The sequence below is a fragment of the Pocillopora damicornis genome, chromosome 3 (assembly GCF_964200805.1).
Source record: "Pocillopora damicornis chromosome 3, jaPocDami1.2, whole genome shotgun sequence".
In the NCBI taxonomy this organism is placed as follows: domain Eukaryota; kingdom Metazoa; phylum Cnidaria; class Anthozoa; order Scleractinia; family Pocilloporidae; genus Pocillopora; species Pocillopora damicornis.
Window position 1 is genome coordinate 14,149,545 of NC_142672.1, and position 23,596 is coordinate 14,173,140.

General features: G+C 38.0%; 2 protein-coding genes across 7 annotated transcripts; one reads left to right on the plus strand and one right to left on the minus strand.

Annotated features, from left to right (window-relative positions):
• Window positions 1-32: 32 nt before the first annotated feature.
• Window positions 33-13,523, minus strand: LOC113678048 (uncharacterized). Of its 2 annotated transcripts, none has more exons than XM_089200506.1 (9): window positions 13,357-13,523; window positions 9,980-10,235; window positions 5,107-7,389; window positions 3,533-3,892; window positions 2,885-3,081; window positions 2,125-2,293; window positions 1,222-1,415; window positions 685-918; window positions 33-591 (listed from the first exon to the last, which is right to left on the minus strand). In XM_089200506.1, exons 3-9 carry the CDS (start codon window positions 5,498-5,500, stop codon window positions 523-525), a joined length of 1,617 nt encoding a protein of 538 aa, XP_089056632.1. In that variant the 5' UTR covers window positions 5,501-7,389; window positions 9,980-10,235; window positions 13,357-13,523; the 3' UTR covers window positions 33-522. The 2 variants fall into 2 exon arrangements, with proteins under 2 accessions (XP_089056632.1, XP_027050721.2); XM_027194920.2 differs by lacking the exon at window positions 13,357-13,523 and adding an exon at window positions 12,800-12,850.
• Window positions 8,833-20,749, plus strand: LOC113678043 (cytochrome P450 1A1). 5 transcript variants are annotated; one of them, XM_027194915.2, is made up of 2 exons: window positions 8,833-10,128; window positions 18,267-20,749. In XM_027194915.2, the coding sequence occupies exons 1-2, from the start codon at window positions 9,981-9,983 to the stop codon at window positions 19,676-19,678; spliced, it is 1,560 nt and encodes a 519-aa protein (XP_027050716.2). In that variant the 5' UTR covers window positions 8,833-9,980; the 3' UTR covers window positions 19,679-20,749. The 5 variants fall into 5 exon arrangements, with proteins under 5 accessions (XP_027050716.2, XP_089056635.1, XP_089056634.1 ...); XM_089200509.1 differs by lacking the exon at window positions 8,833-10,128 and adding an exon at window positions 11,820-11,933; XM_089200508.1 differs by lacking the exon at window positions 8,833-10,128 and adding an exon at window positions 11,825-12,010.
• Window positions 20,750-23,596: the final 2,847 nt, after the last annotated feature.

Consider the following 23,596-nt stretch of genomic DNA (forward strand, 5'->3'; position numbering starts at 1 on the left):
CAGTTTTTTATGGGAAAGAAATAGATACAAAATTAAACAATCACAAATACTAACATTTTATGAAAAAAAATCCTATAACATTCATCTTTCAGTTACCCCAATACTCATATTGCATTTGCACTTCACCAGATTTGCGTCTATTCATAGCTAGCGCATCAATCCAAATTAAACGAGTGGAAAAGCAATTTCCGATGTCACGAACTTCCAAGAATCTATGTAGTACTACATAAAACATGCATGGATACGACGCATCTTTTGAGTACAGATATTTCCGAAAGTTGCAGCGAAATATGGCAAATAAACAACTTGTGGGGTTTGCACTAAAGGTTATGTCACTATGCGTATGCAATGGTTGCCAGGCGGGGCTTCCGTGAAGTTTCTAAGAGGTTTGTGAATTATGTGTTAAGCATGGATTATTCCTTGTAAATCTTCCATCGAGGTTTCATACAAATCCTCAAGAGTTGTGAGAGAAAACGAACGAGATTTACAGCCAGAGAGGCAATCACATTAGTGAGTTTACCATCATACATTCGCCTCATCGTCACGATTGCTTGAGAATTTTGCATCATCAATCCCTTCCTCAAAGTATTTCTGAAAATGAAGCGATTAGAACAATTTCATTACATATATGAATAATCTTTTAATCGATTCAAGCGCATACGAAAGCAAGGAAAAATGGCTAACCTTCCACACATTTTGGTGGAAATTCTCTCCGTGATCACTGTTAGTTTGTCCAAGGTCTCTTATAGGAGACTTAAATTGTCGGTCGTCATCTGTGAGAAACCCTGGGTCATGAATTGCCAAGTAGTTACGCAACTGGATGTAAACATCAGCGTGGAAGTTGTCAGCAACACTATCACCTAATTCTTTCAACTCGTCCATACAGGATCGGATGTTTGTTTCGTCACAAAAGGATTTCTGTAGAGAAGATAAAAAAGTGCAAATGGCTCACTACGTTGTCATCTATTACAAAAATATTTATTTGTACGAACTGCGCGTTTGAGTTCCTGTTTTTCGAGTTGTATTCTGTTATGTAAATAAGTCCAGGTTACTGGCTAGTTGAATTTTAAGCGAATTTAAAAGAAACTTTTTAATAATTTATGTAAGGCTGTACTTAGTATTGTTTCTGGAAAACAGTTCTCCTTCAGGTAAAAAAAAAAAAAAACGAAACAAAACAAAACCAAAAAACAGAACTTCAGACATTGGTTCTGGGAATGTTACCTGCATGGTAATTGTGTCATCTACGTTGACATTGCTCCACCACCAGCCTGAGGGGATGTAAAGTATCTCCCCTGCCTCCTGTAGACATTCCTGTGGTTTGTGTTCATCTTGTAATTCAGGTTTAGTATAAATCCACCAGGTAAATGACTCAGACTGCTGAGAATTCTGTGTTCGATGATTATTGTGATTTACTCCTAAAGGACGATTAATTCAGTTCTCATTTGTAACCTGATTAAGGGTATTTTCAGATTATATCAAAATATTATCCGACATTAAGATGATAATAATGGATATACATGTCAACTGGGTATGTGTTTGAATTTGACATCAAATTAATTTCACGCACTCATCAGAGAAATGTGTAACAATTACACCGCCGGAAAATTATAGTTCAAATCGTTAGATCAATGAATTTCAAGGGTTAAGTGAAATGGCTAAGAACTTACAACTTTGATGCTTTTAAAGGCTAGACAAAGGGTTTAGTTTTTGAAATTGACGTTCATAACCTTAGAAAGTCAATGACCGTAGGAGAAGGCCACAGTCTGCTTTGAAGCTGCTGTCCAAAATTTAACCCTTTAACTCCCAAGATCTCATTAGTAATTCTCCTTACTGTCTACCATACAATTCTTGTGATGTTAGTATGGATAATTTGGTATTGGATCAACTTATAATCCCCTAATTGATATTTTTCTTTATTCTCATCACTGGTCTGCTTGATATTGTATTGATATTGTAAGGAGAAATTCTGTCTTGGTCACTCTTGGGAATTAAAGGGTTAAGACAGGGAAGGAACCTATACAAGGACTAGGAAGAAACGTTTAGACGAATTTGACCACCCCATACAAAGCAGTCGAAAGGAAGACAGAAGACAACTGAACGAAAAAAAAAAGAAATGTAACGCACCTGGTACATAATACTTTGATGGTGGATAAAGACCCCAAAGCTTTTTGCCTTGTATTAGAGCACTCCATAATGAGGCATTTAGTGCCTCTACGCGCCAGTGAAAACCAGATCTTGTTGGAGCCATCTCAAAAGAAAGCTGGAGAGGACGAATATCTTCGTCTACAACTTCCTGAAAATTTAAAAAGATGAAGCGATATCTCGATAATAAAGAATGGTAGATAAATGAATTCTCTATTAAGGGGTTGCCACGACCAAATCAGTTTTCTTTTCTAGAGAAAAAAGGCTGGACAGCATTGTCTACTCATGATTTAGATCGCAAAAGATACAAGTGTTAATAATACCTTTATATTAAGATGGCCATTGACAAAGGACGAGATCAAATATTTCGTCCAGTGGCCTGCAGCTAACATAGGTTCGAGAGAATACGATTATGTGAACCTTCATTTGAATCACCATTTACAGGCAGTCATTAAGGTTTTTATCTTAAGGACCTTGCCGCTTAAGTCTCCCAAAGAATTTAACAAACAAACAAAGTAACAGGAATATTAAAGAAACGATCGCAAAAAAGCTTATTGACCAAAAACACCCAAACGTACACATATATAAACAAAACAAAACAAAACCAGCCAAGAGACAAAACATAAGAAAGTAGAAATCAAGAAAATAACTGGACCAATATTTTTCTTTCGGAGATATATTGGTTTTCAACATGCATCTGAGTTCGAATAAGAATCTTCTAGTCCAAAACCGGGCTACTGACCTCAAAATAGTCTTTAGAAAATTTCGGGAAATTTATTGCATCCATAAGCTCAGGGTAAATCTGATGGAAATCTGTCATAATCACTTGGGCTGGATCTTTGTACATGTCAGCAAACAGAGCACGAAATTCGTTCCACTGTGAATAGGGAGTGGTATTCTCCATGATGTTAGCCTTCACTCCTTTAGTGAGGATACTACCTGCAAGGAAAGTCATTAAGTGTTTCCACATCACTGTGACTAGTTTAATCAGCGGATGCGAATTTCTAACACCAGTGGAGCATAACTTGGCCTATGACTCCCAAGACCTAATTTGTTAGTACCTTCCCTTCTATGTTGTTCAGCTGTTCTCATTCATTTTCAGTAAAGGGGGGAAATTTCTTAAAAAAATTGCGGTGCTGGATCGGTGGGGGACTGTAATAAGATAACTTGGTTTTGACATCTGAGTTGATAATGTAAATTGGCCGAAGTGAAGAGTTTTGACGTTTCGAGCGGTAGTCCTTCGCTCCAACGGAAAGATCTTTCCAGCTTCCTGGCAGCGATTATTACCAGAACGATAACATCTATAATACTTATAGAGTCGTGTACTATCTAACGGGAGAAATATTTGTTGTGTTTTGGCACTCGCCAGCTAAATTGCAGTTGTCCTCACCGAGTTTATCAAAACTCCAGGATTTCATTGCTTCCCAGTTATCCATCATTCCTGTTAAAATGGCAGGCTTTCGAGGCTTCATATACTGCTCCACAAATGTCTCTTTTGATGGTCGATGGACGCGTTCGATTGCGCATTGTAATTGATCTGGGTCATGTCTAATCCGCTCAGACATGTATTTAAAGTAGAGCCGTTCTCGCTCCGTGCGCTTTTGTCGGCGCAGCTCATGCGGTAACCTGCGTTGGACAGCGGGCCTCTCATTGTTCGTCGCGTTACCAGAAAAGGCAAGTGTTTCTTTCATTTGAGGAGTATGTATCGGGGAAAACGCGTCGAAATCAGTATCTTCGGCATGTCCAATCTCTAGTATATAGGAAAATATACCTTTTTAATATATAAAAACCAGTGAAATTCAAAGTGAGCTTTCGCACGAAAACATGATATCTTCACACGTGAAGCTAACATGTTATCTTCACACGTGAAAAGATCATCATTACGTTGTTCTACTTTAACAAAATATTACAGTGAAATAATTTAGAGTTTCGTTTGTGTATAAATGATAAATAGAATATTACATGGCCGCTTGGAGATACGGACTGTCTTCTCTCGTGTAAGTTATGTGAGTTTTATAAGTAATGTATATAATCGTAAGTAGTATAGGTAGTACTGTACTATGTAGAGTAAGTATTTTCAGTAGAGTATGTTTCTTTAAGTTGTACTGTGAGTATTTTAAGCAATACTAATACTGCTTAATGATGATAATAATAATAATAATAATAATAATAATAATAATATAAAAAAGAAAACACGAAAAACAACACCAGAAGGGAAACTTCGTATCTCCAAGCGGCCGTGTGATATCCTCTGTAACTGTACGACCTCTCATAATTATTAACGCTGTTTGTCATCGGCTTCCTTATCGTTAATGTTTCAGATGTCGGTTACTTTCTCACTGAGGAGGAACATACTACAACATCACTTAATTATTTCGTTGACTGTTCTCTTGAAAACATAGTCAACAGTAAAATTACAAGACAAAAATAACATCAGATATGTTGAAGCTTTTTGACAGACTACGGTGTAAGTTGAGGGTGAAGGTTTATGCTAAATTTCTAATTTTTAACTGATGAATCAATCTATTCTTATTGGTCGGAAAAGGCTGGTAGAAAAAAAATATATTTTAGAGTTTCCCATCATAAAATGACGTCTGCGAATTAATAACAATATCAGTAGAAAAATAAAAACTATATACAACAAGTGAGCTTATGTTGAGAACGTAAATTTCCGTTCTATTTTGTGTTTTCCGGAATTGATAATAAACTAATAAAATTTTCCTGTTATTTGACCATCAATTGCACCAGGTTATCTCAAAACTAGCTGGCCTTATCCTCCTCACAAAGATGACTATTTAGTTATAAACAGTCAAAGAAATGAAGCTTATGTTAAAATAATCTGCCACTGAAGAATTGTTTGCCGTAATGACAACAGTTACAAAATACAACCTACACTACACCTGGTTAAACACGGTAACGGCTGCTGAAAACACTTTGTTATAAATCCACGTTAACGTTTCTTACCTTTAGTGGTCCTAATAAAGAATGAATTGCTCCTACCACAATTTTCAGGAGCGCTGTTCTCACAAATTTTGATCACATAATCGCCGTTTTGAATTGTTGGTGGAATAAGCCAAACATGACGCATGCTTCCCTCTTTAAACTCGCTTAGTCCCGTTGAAATCTGTGCGACTTTTCTCTCTTCAATATCCAACAGTTCTATGTTCCATTTGAAGCAGAATTTCGACTGAGTCCATGTGATAGGGTAAGAGTGTTGTCCCGATATCCACATGGCTCCTCTCACAGGCTCAATCACAGTTATATCATTCTCTGAATTTAGAGCGCCCTCACACAACCGAGACGGAACAACTAAATATATTACAAGCGCAAGATATGTTATTGGTTTTTCGATGAGCATTTTCGAGCCACAGTTCTTAGTTGGCTTCAGATGGCTCTAACCACGTAGGAGATAATTATGGCAATTACTAAGATGTGACAAATGATAGTAATGGTATCGAGTTTGCTGCATGTGACACGTGTTCCACTCTGAGAGACAACTAAGTATCCCATATTATATTTTAACACGTCAAATCAAGGATCAAAACAAACATAAATAATAATGTTACGCGTCTTGGAAGGAAATCATTCTTAAAATGTTTTGAAGGCATATGCTAAAGTCCTTTTTGTTGATAAAATGGCAATGTGCTCCTCTTCCATTTTGTTCCAGGTTAACACTCCTTATTTTATCTGTTAGGTTTTCCCTTTGATATCAGACTAGCCATCATTCAACACGTTGTAATTTTAAGGCATCATGAGTAAAATATGTATATTATATCTGAAATAAATGTTTGCACAGGTGACAATAAAGTAAATATAGCCTTTGAGCAATGCAAATTTCTACAAACTAACCAAACTTTACTTTGAACCTAAAATGTTGATATAAACGATGGAGAAGATAGCTTGTCATCAATTAAAGGTAATCGCTACCTTATGAGCCGTTGCATCGTGTATCAGGCCATACAACATTTTGTGTGCCATTTTGCGGGTGTAGTGATCGTGTACTATAAAAATGATTCGTGAAGACGCTCACTGGGGGAGTACTTTGATTATAATTATTGCAACGCAAAGTATCAATTGACAAGGAAGTGATAAAAAAAAAAGTCTACTTCAAATGATCCGTGCAAACCTGACCTTGGAGTCTACGGTGCTCTTTGTTTTTAAATATCTTATTAAAAGGCTCTAATATCCTCTTAGAAGGCTCATTTCCCTAATAGTGGACTTTCTTAGGCGTCGCTTTTAGTTAAAAAGGTCCCCTAAATACAAGGCAAACCCATAGAGGGTTCATTTTGCAGAGTTAAAGGCGATGCAGCTGGAAGCATCGAGGGTGATGTGACTCATGATACCAGTGATGCGACCTTTACATGTCACCAGTTTGTCGAAAACTGCTACTTAAAACCGGAAAAAAACACCAGAACTAAGCTTAGCCATCTAAGTAAATAGGAAGATGAATGTTGTGATAAAGGTAACGATTGTGCCGCGAAAATAAAAACTACCACTTCCTTAATGAAATTGAGCTCGACCCTTAGAAAAGAACTCACAAACAAATGATGCGAACTGTGGGCCACTGAACTCTGAAAATGAATTATGAAGGGGTGAAATATGGAGGCCACTGAATTAACTTCTTATTTTGAAACTTTTGGTCCGCACCTAGAAAGCACATTATCAGTCGCAATTTCATTTTTCTTAGTTGGCGCAATGGATTGTGCTTCTGATGTAGTCTTCAAAAGAACATGTTTTTTCTCTTTTAACTCGGAACATCAGCTTTTTCTGAGCAACAGTCAGATTCCATCATTGATATTCCATCATTGATATTGTGTTAAAATGTAACGAAATGTAAGACGGGTTGTTGTCCTAGAAAGAACTATATGTATCCAAGCACCTTATATTTTTTTAAACCTTGGGTTAGCCCTAGCTTATGCATGCAGTCTTAATACAAATCAATTTCCGTCCATAAGTGAAATTTTCTGGTCTGAGATCTTGGCTTTCGGTTAAATACATGCTGTTGCTCAGCAGAATGTTAAAAATTTTGACCAATTCTTCGCTATCAGTGAAGGCCCATGCAGGAATTTGAAGTGATAATGCAAAAGCCTTATACGCTAACGGACTTACCCAAAAGTTAAACAGGGCCGTAGCTAGCATGAGGCAAGACGAGGGGGGGCATGCCCTAATACCCCTTTACCCTCCTAGCGGCTCGCGCCTCCGACGCTTGAAACTTGCCTCGTCTTCTTCTGAAGTCTGGCTACGGCCCTGGTTAAAAAGAGGAAAGAAGAAGTAAAAAGAAGGAGTGATTGAGCGAAGGATGTAAGGAGTGAATTTTGAGTACTAACAAGAACTCAGAAGTTTTCTTTCAGCCATTTTCCCAAACGAGCTACTGTAACCACGTTTGCCTAAGTAAGGCCACTATGAATGATGGGATTGTTCACAGACGGACTCACAGGCGCGATAACAAGGAATCTACGTCTTAGGCGCCGTAGACTCAAAAAGGAATTTTCGAAAGAACAGTGAAATTGAAATCAACCGAGTATCATGAGACTCCATCTAAAGGCCAGATCGGTAACTACCTTAAACGCTAAATATGATACTGCATGCTTTGTATGACTTGAAACACATTATCTATATTCGTTGGAAATTAAAATGTTCCTTTCAGAATGAAAAGTTTTAAATTCTGACAGGATGCAGGAGTTTGTGTAAAAAAGCGAACACGTGCGCTAGAACTAGTGAATACATTGTAACTGCATGTTTGATATATTATGCATCATCAAAATACAAAGTTTCTTCTATGTCATCTCTTGACCTTTTTTCATGGGCATCAAATTGAAGTGTCATCTTCTTCACTTTTTCAATATTCTTCGTATATTTTGAGCAATGAACAGCTACTGCATTTATTTCGCACACAAAAGCCAAAATGATGGTCCACTATCAAATTTAACTCGCGAACTCTCCCGCGTTACAATGGCACAGATTAAAATGTAGCCAACTTGAGATAATTTCAGTCGCTGTTGACCTCTCTTGAAATCTAAGATAAACGTTCGTGCGTTTTTGATTTCGCACTCGAAAGTAATACCTGCACTGTTGCGTCTACGATTTGGGCTAAGGGGTACACAACACAACAATTTGATTGGACATCTAACTGAAATTTTTTAATGAAATTTTACGGAGTAGGTGTCAAGATTGAGTTAGAAGATATATCATTCCGGCCAATAGACATCTAGAGTTCTTAAGTAAGACTTCTGTATGTGTTTGGGATGGAGACTTAAAAAGTTTGGTAGGATGTGAGATGCGGTCTTCCATGAAAGTGTTCATAACGATTTCTGTAGGAAAGAAGTCTCTCCTCTTAAGTTGCATTATGTTCGTTCTCATGATGTTAGCGGGCTACTCGACAAGGGAGCGGCGTTTCGTTTTCTTTCATGCTGAAAATTTTATGAAACTCTCTAGAACTTTATACACAGAAGGGTTACCTGCTGAGTATAAATGTTGCAACTAAAGACCTGTTTTGACCCACATGTCGGCTTGGGTCAGGCCTTTTACGATGTTCATACGATAAACCGAATTAACTTCGTTATTTTACGTGCAACCATAAAATTGTTAAATTAGTTTGTTTTCTAGGTTTCAATTGAAGCATGAACGAAACCTACCGAGTGCATCATCTTAATTATGGTTATTTCCCAAACAACACGCAATAGATTCATTAACTTTTTTTAATGAAAGTAAGCCGACTCAAGAGTCAGTGGGACACTAATTCTAAGCTGACTCTAACGGTTGTCGAAAACGTTAGTTTGTCACATGTAGAACTAACAACATTTCTTTAAAAAAGTCAATATTTCCAATGATTCTTGTATATGTATGCAATGCTCTCATCGAAAATTTCCCAACGAATTAATCCACTTCTTTGTTTTATTGTCACTTATTAGCAACAGAAAGAGCTTAGAGAGCATCAGCTAAAACAAAACTAACGATCAGGCCTGGCCATTGAAAATTTTAGCTAGTTTTATTCGAATATAGGAGGTTCCTGATTTTGGTTGTGGGCTGTCAGAAAACTATTTCCTCTTTACGGTATATCGATTCTAACATAATCCAGATTATTATTATTTTGAACGTCATTCAGCCGTTATCTTTGTTTTAACCACAAGAATGAAGAATGAAGGATTGAGAATAAACTCTGTCCTTATTCACCACAAACAATGCTATTCTGAGCAGAGGTCAATTTCTCTACATGAGACTCCAAAAATATCAACCACTCTTATTGCTGATAAATATAGCCTATGTAAATTGATTTTTATATTGCTCTGATAAAAATATCAAATAGACGCAGCAATTCTGGACTAGAAAGTCAGTTCTGCTTATACATCGTCTTCATTTTGCTGGAATTGTGTAACAAAAGTATGAATTTGATCAAGGCCTTCTCTTTTAAGAAGGTTCGAGGTGTCTTCGTAAACTTCAAATGATCCGTGCAAACCTGACCTTGGAAAACCCATCATTGAAACCAAACTTTAAGCCATCATGGTCTTAGGACGCGTATTGCTTTTTAAAAAAAAATTGTACCGATTAACAGAAGGATTGCAAAGGTACCCAAAAACTCTGAAAGGGGGCCGTGCCGTCTCAATTTATCCACATCTTTAGACACTCTTGATCACAAGGTTAGCACTTGATGGCGTGATGATCGCCGATATAGATTCATAAAGACTCAATGAGGTGTAAACAATTTCTCTGCATGTTTACACCAAAGTCCCTCTTCCTTGAGGCAATTCGTCCGTGAGCTATCGATTGCACTAGTAAACAACGAAAGCAGCCCCACAAATAGAGGACAAGTTACACTACGAATATCAAGAGCAGTTACCATGAACTTCATGTTAGAAGAGCTGATATCAGTTGGTCAGGTCGTGTTCCTCTGCCTTCTGCAGTTTGGTGCGTTTCTTGTTGGAAAAGCAATATGGCAAAAGAATGCTTCAAATTTGCCTCCGGGACCTTGGGGTATTCCAATAATAGGTGAGACTTTTCAAACCCATTTCCGTGCTTTTAGTTCGTCTAGATATTTCTAAACGTGCGTACACCCATCTATGCAGTTTTAGGAGTTCGGTAGGTAAGGCCAGTTCCTGTTTGACCAAAAAGAAAAAAAAATTATCAAACTGACCAGAGGTGTTCAAATGTCTCGTGAACTTTGAGTATGACAGGATTATTTGTTAAGGACTTCACTTTTCCTATCACTCCTAGAGAGGAAGGTAACATCTACGATATTAATATAAAGTTTATCCGACAAAACTGTGATGGGGGTAAAAATAAACTTCCTACTCTCATCATAATCGATGAGGCTCATTTACTAGATGTTGACTTGATATAGCCACCCAGAGTTCTCTCCACTGGGTAATTTAAAAGGAGATGTATGGCAGCCAATAGGAAGAGTTATGGATGAGATTTTTTAGAGTGTTCTTTCTTAAGCAGGTGCGAAATCAATTAGCAGCGAGACTAAACCCTTGTTGTATGGGCTTATTCTAAAGTAACATAATTACCGGTCTAGAACGTTCTCCTATTTTATTAGATGTAATATTGTACATTTCATTTGTCTTTATTAGATCGGGAATATAATCAATACGATTAAGCAGTTTTTGAGGTATCTACGAGGCCTTCTCGGCAGTCTTCGCGTGCGATCGAAGTGAACGTTGCGTATTTTTAGCCGCTTATTAATAGCTTATATAAATGGATGTTGATGAAGCATCGTAATATAAAAACCATTATTTTCCATAACTTTAAAATACCTTTGTATCCAAAATCATTTTTGTGCGTTACTTTTTCATTTCTGCAGGTTTACTGACAGTGAAATGTGTTGATTATTTGCTAAGGAGGTGTACGTGACGTGAAATTCGATTAAGTTAGCATCTGACTTTCCTAATGACTTTCGTACTGAAAATGACTTGTAGCCACTTGATGATATATACTGATCAGTTAAGCGGGAAAAATAATGAAGTTGGAGAAGTTATTTGGTTATTTATCTTGGCGTGCTTTAGTTACACCTTTTGATGTTTAAAATACTGACTGCACCATGTTCTGTAGACATTGTTTACACGATATCTATCAATTGGTGACCTTCTGTAACTCTGGAAACACGGCATATGCCTTTAACAAGGAGATAAATTTTAACGCGTAGCTAAGAAGCGAACTCAGTTGAACTATCAAAACCCATATTCTTTTGATGAGCGTTTGCTAAATATAAAACGTCAAAGGAAAATGCAAGGGCTTCGCTATAACTCGGTTGAAAACCAGATACCGCCTAAATGAGGATCAATCAACCGTTTTCAACGTCTACTCCTGCTAAAAACATAAACCACGCGCAAACCGCAAGTCGGTGACCTTCTCCTTGGTAAACAGCAAATCAAAACCTTATCATAAATGAAACGTCAAATAAGTCTCGTAATGTTTGCACAATCCAATATCGTGTTAAACGATCATATATACAATCAGCTAAGTAGTCAGTAGCTGATCAACGTCACCAGGGATGGCATTTCAGTTCCAACCTGCTTAAACGTCTTAATAATGTTTGGAGACCACTACTGTTAAGCTTTTCGTCTGACCCTGATTGTGTCCAAAAATTATTTTGGCTGCTAATTTCAGGATCGAAGCACGTGCTTTGACAAAAATAAAACAAAATAGCAGCTCAAAATACAGTGACCTTGCTTTGTTTCAGTGCGATTCATATCCCATGACTATCATGGATTTCATATCGCAGTAAAGCCGACAACATGGGCAGATGTTTCATACCACTGAGCTAACATAAAGGCGAGAAGACTGTGCAGCATGTATGTATAAACTTAAATAAGCAGTAAATTGTCAGTCCGAGTGTTGGCAACTTTCTTCAGGGAAGGTAGATATCGAGGTTAGTGACCAGTTTAGAGATGTATTTCACCTAATCATATCCTTGATTGGTGAAAAGAGTAAATAACATCATATGACATTGAAATACTCTAGAAATCTGACACAGACGAAATCTATACCCTGAATTTATTTGAGCTTGGCTGAAAATCTTTTGTCAGGGATCGTTTGCCACGTTCAAACTAGCAGATCTTTTCTAGCTCGTTTGCCGAATTATAAATACATATCAAGCTGTTTCCTATCCCAACGAGCAAGCTGCAAGCTACTAGATTTCTCCTGGGAAGTAATTCACGTCTTTATTTCGCCAAAGTCACACTAAAATAAGAAGACATGCGTGGCCTCATGCTTGGATATCGTTTACTGATTGTGTCATATGAACTCGATGCTATTCTGGGAGCCCGTATCAAAGACTCTACGGCTTTTACCGAATGGCCATGATCCTCACGCAGCCTTATGCTAACTGCTGTGTCTTCAGCAATTTGGAATTCTTAAAACAATCGTAAGCTGGATAAGCGTCGCGTGATGCTGAACCACTAGTTCCTGTCTGCCTCTTGTCTAGAAGTACAAGAGGCTTCACCATGATTTTGCAATTCGTGAAAGAAATATCAGCTTTGCATTTTTGAAAAACGTGGCTGGAGTCACAATTACACTTGGCTCAGAGAACGAAGCTCAAGCCGCAGAAGAAAAACTTGTTAACACTCTGTGGGTCTCAAATTTGCCACAAACAACATTATTGTTGATGTCTTATTGGACTTTATCTTTCAAAAGGGCGTTAAAAAGGTTTTTAACATACTGTTTACTCGAGTTACATCTCTGTACAAGAAATGAGGAGTGGTAGCAGTACAGATTTCCTGATTTGGTCAAAGCATCGCCCAAGCAGAATCCTTTCCGGTCTCAAAATTGCATCGAAGGTGTCGATAGAAACCGTTCGAAGGGTGTCTGGGAAGAACAAATATACCTATATTACGCCAACGTAGTCAGGAAGGAAACGATGTAGGAGAAAGAGAAAAGTTTATATAAACAGTGTGAACTTTCCTTAAATTGACCCTCGCTCAGCGACAAGTTAATCGCATTTGAGCCTTGCTAGTGTCTTCGGGGTAGCTTCGACACTACCACCGTAGCCATTTACCGGAGTGATGTGACATATTCATTCAAATATACTGAAAATAAATACCAACAGTATGCAATAAGACAATAAATTGATCACCTAGTACAGTATGAAGAGCGTTCGATAAGAAAATTTCATTGAAATTTTGTCGCTCAAGTTCAGGTCATAACAGTAAACCAAACCCTTCGGAATGGGTCAATATTCTTTAGCAACCACAAGAAGCAATAAAATAAGCGGTTTACCTTTGTGGTCAATCGAAGGTTCTTTATCCAAAAGCACTATTTAATCGCCAAGCAACGTGGATGATGTTCTGACATTCCCAAACCATGGCCAAGCTCTTCAGCAATGCAACCGATTTGAGGTAGACAGTGAAATCTGGTTTATAATACAGATACTTTTCCCGTACAGTGAAATATTCGGTCTACGAGACAAACCCAAGTAATTCATTAAGTACGCAAATAGAATGGTCACGACATCTTTCGGCGACAAAATCAGTACTGCTTTTTCTCGAAGTTGCTTAACAATGTCATGGCCCTCCAATACTAAGATCAAGAATTTTTAAAGACTTTGATCAGCAAAAAAAGACTGAATACTTCTCGTTTAAGATAAAGGCATTTAAAATCTATTTCGAAGCACATCCCCACATGTAAGTTGATAAGGGTAGCGATTCTTATCTCTCAACAGTTAGATGGCTTAAGTAGCCTACATCTCAACCAAATTGACATTACATGCCTGATGTAGATTTCCTTTTTCAAGGGATACAATGGCCGTTTTTGATAAAAGCAGGTTTTTCTTGCGAGTTTTGTCCTTGAGAAAATATCAGACTTCTTAAAAATAGGGATATAAAGCTTGCTAATCACCACGTAAGTTTCTCAAGTCAGTCAGTCACTGATAAAGGGCTGTCTGCTGTCTAGTCTCTTCAAGCTTGTGAATTACTACCAGGATTACAATAGCATGTGTTTTCACGAAGTCAAATGTAAAACGTAAATGCCGTCTGATATTATTTTACAATAAAAATGGCTAAGACTGTTAACATATTGTTCAAGAAATCAGCGACCACTCGTCTTGTTTCCATATCGCAATGATCATTTTGTCTAAAAATAGCTTCAAGAATCTGAACCGTCCGTGTGAACAAAGCAAGACAAAACAAAGCATAAGAAAACCCCTCACGAAGCCTAATAAATCTCTGTCTTTTCTTAGCCTGCATTCTTTTCTATAGAATCCTTTGCTATCTTATTCTTTGTGACGCGACCGAGCCAGGGGTAATTTGATTAAAATTTCTGCCTACGGTGGGAATCAGAAAATAGCAGGCGGCATTGTTAACACTCTTATCTGTAAATAGACTTATAGCGTGAAAATAAGCGACGGCACACGACAGCGAAAAGGGCGGCATTCAACCTTTGACATTTCCTAAATATAACCTCAAAGATTGATAACTCAATTCTCTTTAATGCCTTAACTCCGCTTCACAAACTTGATACTTGTTGGGCTTTTATTTTTCAAAAGCGAAGCGAAAATACACTGCCTTGAGTGACCCAAAGTCAAAAGGCACTTTAACATTGATCTTGCATTAAAAAATCTTTATTTGACCGGTAAAAAATACATAACTCTGCAGAAAGCACCGCTGATCAATTCGATGAAAATTCACCTTTATCAACACAAAGATTATGGCGTGATAATCGCCGACTGCTCGATAAGGGCTCACTGGAGTGTAACACTTAGTTCGCATAATTATGCCCAATCACTACCTCTTGAGATCATTTGAACCTTGATAGCAACAGAAGCAACAGCTTACCGATCAGAAGAATACCTCTTTACCTCAGTTTCCGATGACCACGATGAGTGTTTCATTTGTAGACAGCCTATCAGCTGCACCGATTTTGCTCTTTTGCTTTCTGGCTTGTTTCCTCCTGAAAAGAAAGTCATTTCGGGAAAATTCTTTTTCCAAGTTGCCTCCAGGACCTTGGGGCTTACCAGTGATAGGTAAGGTTATTTACCTTTTGAAATCATTTCAATGTCTATGGACCGGCTTTTGTCGCAAACTTTTCGTCACCTCATGAGGCGCTCACAACGATTCCAGCTCAAAAGTCACAAAAGTTGCTCCTTTCTTTACTTTTGTCGAGAAATAAATAAATCAAAAACTATCTGCTCTCGCAAGTGCTGTATAAATTCTTAAAAACATGGATGAGATCAGAGTAACAAAATGGCATTGATTGATTTCAGCATTGCTTTTAATCAATTTCAGTTAAAGGACTTATTTGAAGTTTTGCAGTAGGGCTTAGTAATGTCGGTATAAGAGAGAGAACATATTGAGTTATATCAATTAGGTTAAGGAGGAAAAAGTGGTGAAAGTGGAAAAAAGGGTGTAGGCATTCGAAGTAAATAATTAATTTGCTTCACAGAAAAACCAGTTTATTAGAGTTAACTCTTTGAGAGAATCACTTCTTGTTCTCCAAATTAACGATAACTGCGTAACGATTCAGTAATTATTGGAATTATACACTGTACCCACGCCTTGCATGATAGTAGCGCACGAACAATGCAAGTATTGCGTGTTCTCAGCCGATCGCCGTGACGTGGCTTTGTTCTTGCTCCAGCTAAAGTCATGACCACAAGGAATAATGTATCTGGATGCCTCGGCTAAAATCGTCATGAGTCAATGTATCTTTAAAGCGATTTCTCTAAACTTCCTTGTATTTAAACGATCCATTGTGAAAATGTGTTGAATGGGCAAAATTAAACCTCAGCGTTCTCTACCTTTGTAATGCTGATTGGGGCAGTTGGAAGAGCGAAGAAATCGTGTCATGCGGTAAAGGATATCTAATTCATGATCAAAAACGCCGTTTTGGGGCAGGTGATAGGACTGGATTTGACCCAGAGAAAGATAATATACTTATTTGATATTAACCTTCGGAGTTTTGCTTTGAGCTTTAGCTTGTTACGTTTCTAGGTAGCTTGTGATGAACGGATGGCGCTTTGAAATCAGTCGAAATAAAATAATCTTATCTCATTTTAATAATGATAAAAAAGAATAAAGTTTCTGATCATCTTTCACAGTAGGTGCCAGTGTTTGAGAAAAAAAAAAAGTGTTCGATTTTTTTGTACCAGTGAGCTCAGATCTGTTCTTCACTTGTGTAGGTACTCCGACCTAGAAACATGGAAAGTTTGAGAACTGTTGTATATAACCCAAACGAAATAAGCGGCTCAAAATGCAAAGAATTAAAATTGATGAATGCGTTAAGACCACTTTTTTTTTTAAAACTGTACAAACTATTCAAACCATTGCTAATGACAATATATAAAAAGTGCGTGGTATAACTGAAGGCGTTTAAGTTTGCTGCAAGATTTCGGTGCATACAATTTGGTCCACCACCCTCACCAAGAGAACAATGTTAGGTCTGACCAAGTTTTGATTCAGCCGAGTATAAAAGACGCCGCGTTTAAGCCACAAAATGTTTAATACGATCCATTGACCTTCGTTTTAAATGAATCAAAACCTTTAAAACAAGTATCAATTGTCTAGGAAGCTATTTAGTATGCATATGCCATGATCATGGCCTAATGTAGGGGACTTCGTTGCGTGTCTTGAGCCTCAGCTAAGGATGACTCAGCGAGGGAATTTTTTCTTTAGACCATTTCCTTTTTTTATTAATTATCGGAAAATTCCTTGTATTCGGTATTGATGTCAGGGAAGTATATCATGTACATGCCTGTTTTTGAAGGCTTTGTTAAGTACGTAAGGCGAGTTAAGATGAGGGAGTAGATATCGTTTTCAATCACAAAGCACCTTTCGGACGTCTAAAACATTCTGAAATATCATGGACTGGCTAGATTGACAGGGTGTACCCTGCTTAGCGAAGATATCCATAGGGCTTAATCGACAGACGAAATTAAACTCTGTATGCTCTCCATTCCTCTTTTTTCACTGAATTAAGTTAAAAGATAGTACTTAAAAGAAAGATATTAGGTGCATCTAATGTTTGGAACGTCAGCTTGCATTTAAATGCCCCATAGCCACACAGCGACAATGTCGGAACTTGAGGCTTGCACGGGGGGGTTTTCGACGGAACGAATTATGAAGATCCAGTAAATACTTCCCTGTTCAGTCGTTGCAAATAAGAGAAAAACGGTGCAAAGGTTAACGAGAGGAGCAGCTATTTTTGGCATTTTTTTAAAAGATCCGTGCAAGGATCAATGAAATTAACAACCGCAAAATTTCATTTCCATTTCGCACAGAAATGCTAGCCGACGTACGAAGCTGATAACCTTTTTGGGTCTCCTGTCTTACGCCCGTTCTCGATACAGTAAGTTATGCCTGACGGAATACATCCTGCAAAATGCGTGACTCTTGCCAAGGATACATTTGCCTCGCTCGCTAAAAACCCCCGAGGGCTAAATTATACATTTAACGAAACATAAAGAAGTCAGTTGACCCGTTTCAAACGATTACAGATTTTTAATTTGATATTATCAAGTCGTCACGTGCGCAGCTTCGCACTTCATGTAAAACTATTTTATTCGTTAGAAAAGTCGGCTTAAGCATATCTCTTAATACATAAGGTATCTCAGGGTCCTTCGGAAGTGTTCAGCACTGAAGAAAGACATCTGGATGGCACATTTTCAGTTTAGTGTCAGGTTTAGTCTCTCTTATACGCGAAACACGTGACGGAATGTTTAAGGATAAGACGTAATGCTATATGGTGTGTAGTTTCAGAAATGTTCTGGAACGATAAACGCTTATGCAGGTCATAACTATTTGTTGACAACCTCGGAAACTTTGTGTGCAAGATCGCAGATGTTAGCCGTGAAATTTTTGATGCCACAATGAGAAACAAGATGAAAGTCATGAATGCGTTTTAGTCTCAAGAGAAACATCGTAGTACCAATGAAGTCAATTTTCAATATATACATGATATTGCTGACTGGTTGTACTCTTTTCGACAAGTTGTATTTATCCAAATTTCGTCGAGGAAGCAATAGTAATGATATTAGGGAAAGATATGGACTTGGAGCTAAGGATAATTAACCTGCTTTGGACACTTTTTTGCTCAATGCCACCTGTGATTAAGGAAAAATAATTCCTCTAGTTAATGATTTTTTGGTTAAAATCCTACTCGCTCATGATCTCTAAGTGCCTTTGACCTATCAACAGGTGCGTGCTTTCGTGTGGGACGCAATCCTCATGTTGACTTCACAAGAATGGCAGATAAATACGGAGACGTTTTCAGCCTAATGCTCGGAAATCGTTTAGCTGTGGTGCTCAACGGATTAAACGTCATTCAAGAGACAATTATCAAGCACCCGACAGTTTTTGCTGGCAGACCGCAACTGCACACCTTCAACCTTGCCAATCCTCATGGTAACAGTCTCACCGTGGGCGACTACACACCTAATTGGCGGCTCAGTCGGAAGATGATGGTTGCAGCAGTTCACAACTTTGCAAAGAATACAAGTACCTTGGAAAAAAAGCTTTTAAAGGAATCTGAACGCCTGGTCTGCTGCTTAAAGCAACAGAAAGACAAAGCCTTTGATGTCCGTATCACTCTCAAGTTTGCCATAGCTAACATCATTTTCAATGCGCTGTTTGGAATCAACCGTTCATACGACGACCCAGACCTTCGACGTTTACTCGAGCTTGCCGACAACTACCGAGAGGCTGTGCATGGCAGCAGCCACATTGATTTCATGCCTTTTTTGAAGCATCTTCCTAATAGAGCACTCAAAAAGCTCGTGCTTGCAATAAAAGAAGTCTCATCTGCCACTAAGAAGATGTTTTTAAAAAACAAAGAAACCTACACTAACGGCCGAGTTCGCAATATTGCTGATGGTTTTATAGATGTCCTTGAGAAAGAAACGATGAAAGAGAAAGAGAATGGTCAGAACAATGAAGACACTCAAGTTGAAATGGCTCCCCTGCTGAATGATGAACAGATTGTTCACGTTTTGTCAGAGCTCTTCGGTGCAAGCTTGGACACCTCATCCATCACCATTTACTGGGGCTTAGCATACTTAATCAAGCATCCCGATATCCAATCTCAGTTGCAAGATGAGTTAGACAATGCAATTGGACGAGATCGCCTTCCAACCCTTACAGACATCCCGTCCCTTCCTCTGCTCCAAGCCACAGTCTACGAGCTTCTGAGGGTGACAAGTGTTGCGCCTCTGGCGATTCCCCATTCAACCACCACTGAAACAACCATTCGGGACTTCACAATCCCAAAAGACACAATGGTTTTCGTTAACCTGTGGTCTCTACATCGCGATCCAGCAATCTGGGAAGACCCGGAAGTTTTCAACCCACGACGTTTCCTCAATGATGCTGGAGAGCTGATCGATCCGAAGACATTTGGAGGCTTCTTGCCCTTTTCAGGGGGTCGTCGAAGGTGTCCTGGAGAAAGCCTTGCTCTGAAAACCTTGCCTGTATTACTTGCATCATTAATACACAGCTTCCGTTTCTCGCAAGACGGTTTGCCTGCTGAATATCAAGGTATTAATGTTGAAGGGCATTTCGGCCTCACCCTGATGCCAGAGAAATTTTATACATTAATCGAGGAGCGCAACTGAAGAGCCTCAGTGAACTGAGACACAATGACAATACTTTCTAAGTTTTAATCCTTAGAAGTCTTTGAAAGAATCTTGAGTAACTTATTTACATTCAAGTATAGACATGCCAAACTTTTTTATTGTTTTTATCCTACATGGATTTATATGGTTTTGATGAAATGATTATGGAAAATTACCGTAATACTGCTATGAAGTTGTTTTATATTCTCGCTGAGATGAATACTCGGATTAACGTGTCAATATGTGGTTATTGTGCCTTGCCTGTTAAGGTTATATTACTATTATTATACCAAACAATTCTCAGTCCTTTATTTTGAGCTAATTTTTTTTTATGGGAATTCGATGTAACAGTCGAATTTTGTTATTTGATGGGTAGCCCTGTTTCTTATAGATCAATTTGTCAGCCAAAGAAAATATGTAGCACATCTTGCCAGAGTGGGAAAAGAGAAGGATAAAACCCTCTCGAGGATTCGAACCTTGCATGTTCTGATGTTTTGGTCTGATGCCATATTTTAATATGGCTTTTCATATCTAAAAATAAGGTTTGTATATTAAAATATACAAACCTTTGTTTTAGATGTGAAAAGCGTCCGGTACATTGTTCATAGGATCAGTAAACCCAAAAGCGTCAGGTGTAGAAGAAGATTCATCTATTGCCAGTTTGGCTCGGCTCACGACATTCTTCTCATTCGTTGGTTGAGGGTTTTTCAATCATATAGCCATGCTTAAAAAAAAGCCTGCATTTGGCATGCTTCTCTTTTTCTATTCATTAAATCGAGGAGCTGTTTATTTCTTTTGCTACAGCAAAAGGCGCGGCATAAAAATATTGCTGCTGAGAAAGTGATAGAGAAAGACTTCCCTGGCGTTTGAAATTTCCATGGTCACCACGTCCTGCGATGCTGCAGTGAGCCAGTAACATATAATATGACAGATTATGAATAGAAAGGGACTGTATATGACAGATTATGAATAGAAAGAGATTGTAATCTTTGGGCTTACAGGAGATAGATATTAAAGTAAACTTATTTTCGAGCCTACGACAAATAAAAAAAAATATTAACATTTTACCAACTAAGGTCTGTTCTGGCTGCTTTATGTTTAGTATTTCTTTATGTATTTATCTCACTTCTTTAGAGGTTGTCCACTCCAGTGGGATTACTTATTTCCCTTGTTGAGGTAATTTAGTCAATGAAAAACCGCAGACAGCCTTAGTGAATTATCGCGGATAGGATGTCGTGATGAACGCCCGTAAAAAAAAGTAAGGACCGGCTTGAGTGAAGTGTGAATATAGGCTTCATATTTATACTTTATTCAAGCTCCTTCTCGAAACATTTGACTACGAACCCTGAGCTCGTACGTTCTTGGCAAAAAAGAAAAAATTTATAATCCTATTCATTTATGATGGTATTCTTGATTGGAGGTCTTTCAAAACCCGGGGAAATTTTACTCCTTTGCCTTTTGATGCAAAAGCTGATGACTGGAATTTGGCCCCTTTCTTTGTCTCAATTGCTTCGAAATCCACTCATGACTGGGAGACAAAAAGGTAAGATTAGAATGGCTTGAAAGAGCTTGGCACCAATTTATATCTTATTAGCTATTTAGCTACGGAAGTCGTATTACGTTTCATCTCTTAAATACATAAAATTGTAGATTCGACACCGAACTTTCATTACCATTTATCAAGCCAACTTTTATCACAGAAGAGACAAGATTATCGCTTCACACACTTGATGTACAGATGTCAGTTTAAAGGATGTCACAAAAGTCTATTACTTTTGCTATTAAAGCACTGATCTTCAATTAGCTGCACACTTTCAAAACACACTTATGTCCACACATGCACGCAGTGACGAAAATGGCAGATTTGACGAAATTTCGTCAAACTGAGTGAATGTTTAGTCAAACTGGGCAAAGCGATTTTTACGAATTTATTCAAATTCGTCAAAGCGAAATCAGCTTGGTGGATTCGCCGATTTTGACGAATTTTCGTCACTCTCGTTACTGCATACATTTCTGGACCAAACCAAGTCGTTCACGAAGTCACTCTTTTATGAAAAAAAATCAACTAAAATCGACATTATAACTACAGTCCGATTTAAAAAAGAAAAAGGAAGACCTCAATTGGTATCATTGCATGACGAGAGCGTAAAAGCATGATGAAGGCATGTATGCCCTCAGCTGACTAAAGGCGTTTATGTGACGACAGTTTCAATTGTGTTGCAGTGCTTTTTTATTAGTTAATGGCGTCGGATATACTTAGCAAACAGTAAAACTCAAAAGGAAGGGTCCACCTCGTAATTTTGCAAATTTAAGTCAACAATGTCTTCAAAATGCAGCGTAGGAAGGACTGGGCCATTACTAAATTGATATAGATACATAAATACTGAAGAAAACAGTACAGCTTTGGGCTGAAGTTCACAAACCATCAAACTTGAGTACATTGCATGATGTGTGATATTTACCATGTGTACAAAACGTAGACTCGTCGATCAATTTATAACGAACACAAATAACCCTTGAAGTTACACAGTGAAATTTTGTACTAATTCTATCAAAGCACATCGCACTTGATTAGCTTGATAAATTTGTCTGCGTTCCATCGGTTGTTAGGAAGCACAAAATAAACACTCATGATGAACGAAGCTGGTGACGTTTTCTACAAGACTAGCTAAAATGTTTTATTGTTTCACAAGATATTAGCCAGTTTTGGAATGTCTAATCAGGCATAATATATAAGCTAATATACGTACTGTAATGACGAAAGCGTAACCAGCTGTTTTTCCTATTGCATGTCGGATTCCTTCTAAAGATTCAGTCAGCAGCAGCAGCAAATCTTGCTTTCTGAAAATATAATTATTATAATGGCAGAAAAGTCAGGAGGGCTTGAGAGGAATTATTCTTGAACGTTCCACAGACTTAATTACGGCTGCATGAAAAATATAAGAAGAATTACGTTTCGCACGTTTCTCCCTCACTCCAGTTTTAAAGGTAAAATTTAGCTTTTTGTCTCGGCAATGTTTTCAGGAACGTGAAGCCAGGCAATTAATCGGAAATCCAACCAAAACTCACCTGACTTACGATTCTTGATCTTACAGCAAATTAACATCGCGGCATAACCGCATCGCGAAGTATGAGTTATTAAAAGTCTCTTACCTGCCTCTGAGGATGAGAAACGCCTTTCTCAGCTTCATTAAGCTTTATATAGTTGAGAATCACTGAGTTCAAATAACGTTGGTATCCTTGATATTACTAGACAGTGATTAGCTTGAGTAATCAATTGGAAATAAATATTAACATTGGACGGTTGTAATGAGGAATGCATGAGGTTCTCAATGGGTGATGGCTTTTGAGGTTAAAGGTTAAAATTATGACCATATTACTGCTAACGGCTAACTTCCTTCCTTTGTGGTTAGAAGAAAAAGTTTCACGGTTGAACTTTTTTCTTTTTTTACGCCTAACGGAGAAATTTTTTGGCAATTTTACGGCTAATGGTTAACACCATCGAGACCGTCATACATGGGAATAACTGCTAAGCATAAAAAAAAAAATCACGATGTCACTTTTTGCAAATTTAATATTCTGCAAAGGAACAAGGCAAGTCGTTCCATTTTCCATTCTGACGCATTACAATACAAACTTTATGAATTCCTTCGTTAGTTTCACCAGAATTCAAGAATGCAAACCCACCCCACTCCACTCGTTTTCCCAGACCCAGAAACCCTCGACCGCCCAATCGTTACCTCCCAACCAGGACCACTCGTCATTAGAGAAAAATAAGAAAAATAAGAGAAATGTCCATAATGCTTATGAATGCTTGAAAATGTCATCCACAATTGAAAATAATGTGTGTGTGAGCATATAGAATAAAAGTGAATTCTCGTTCTTATTATAGGGCTCTTATTAACTCCAGTTTTTTTC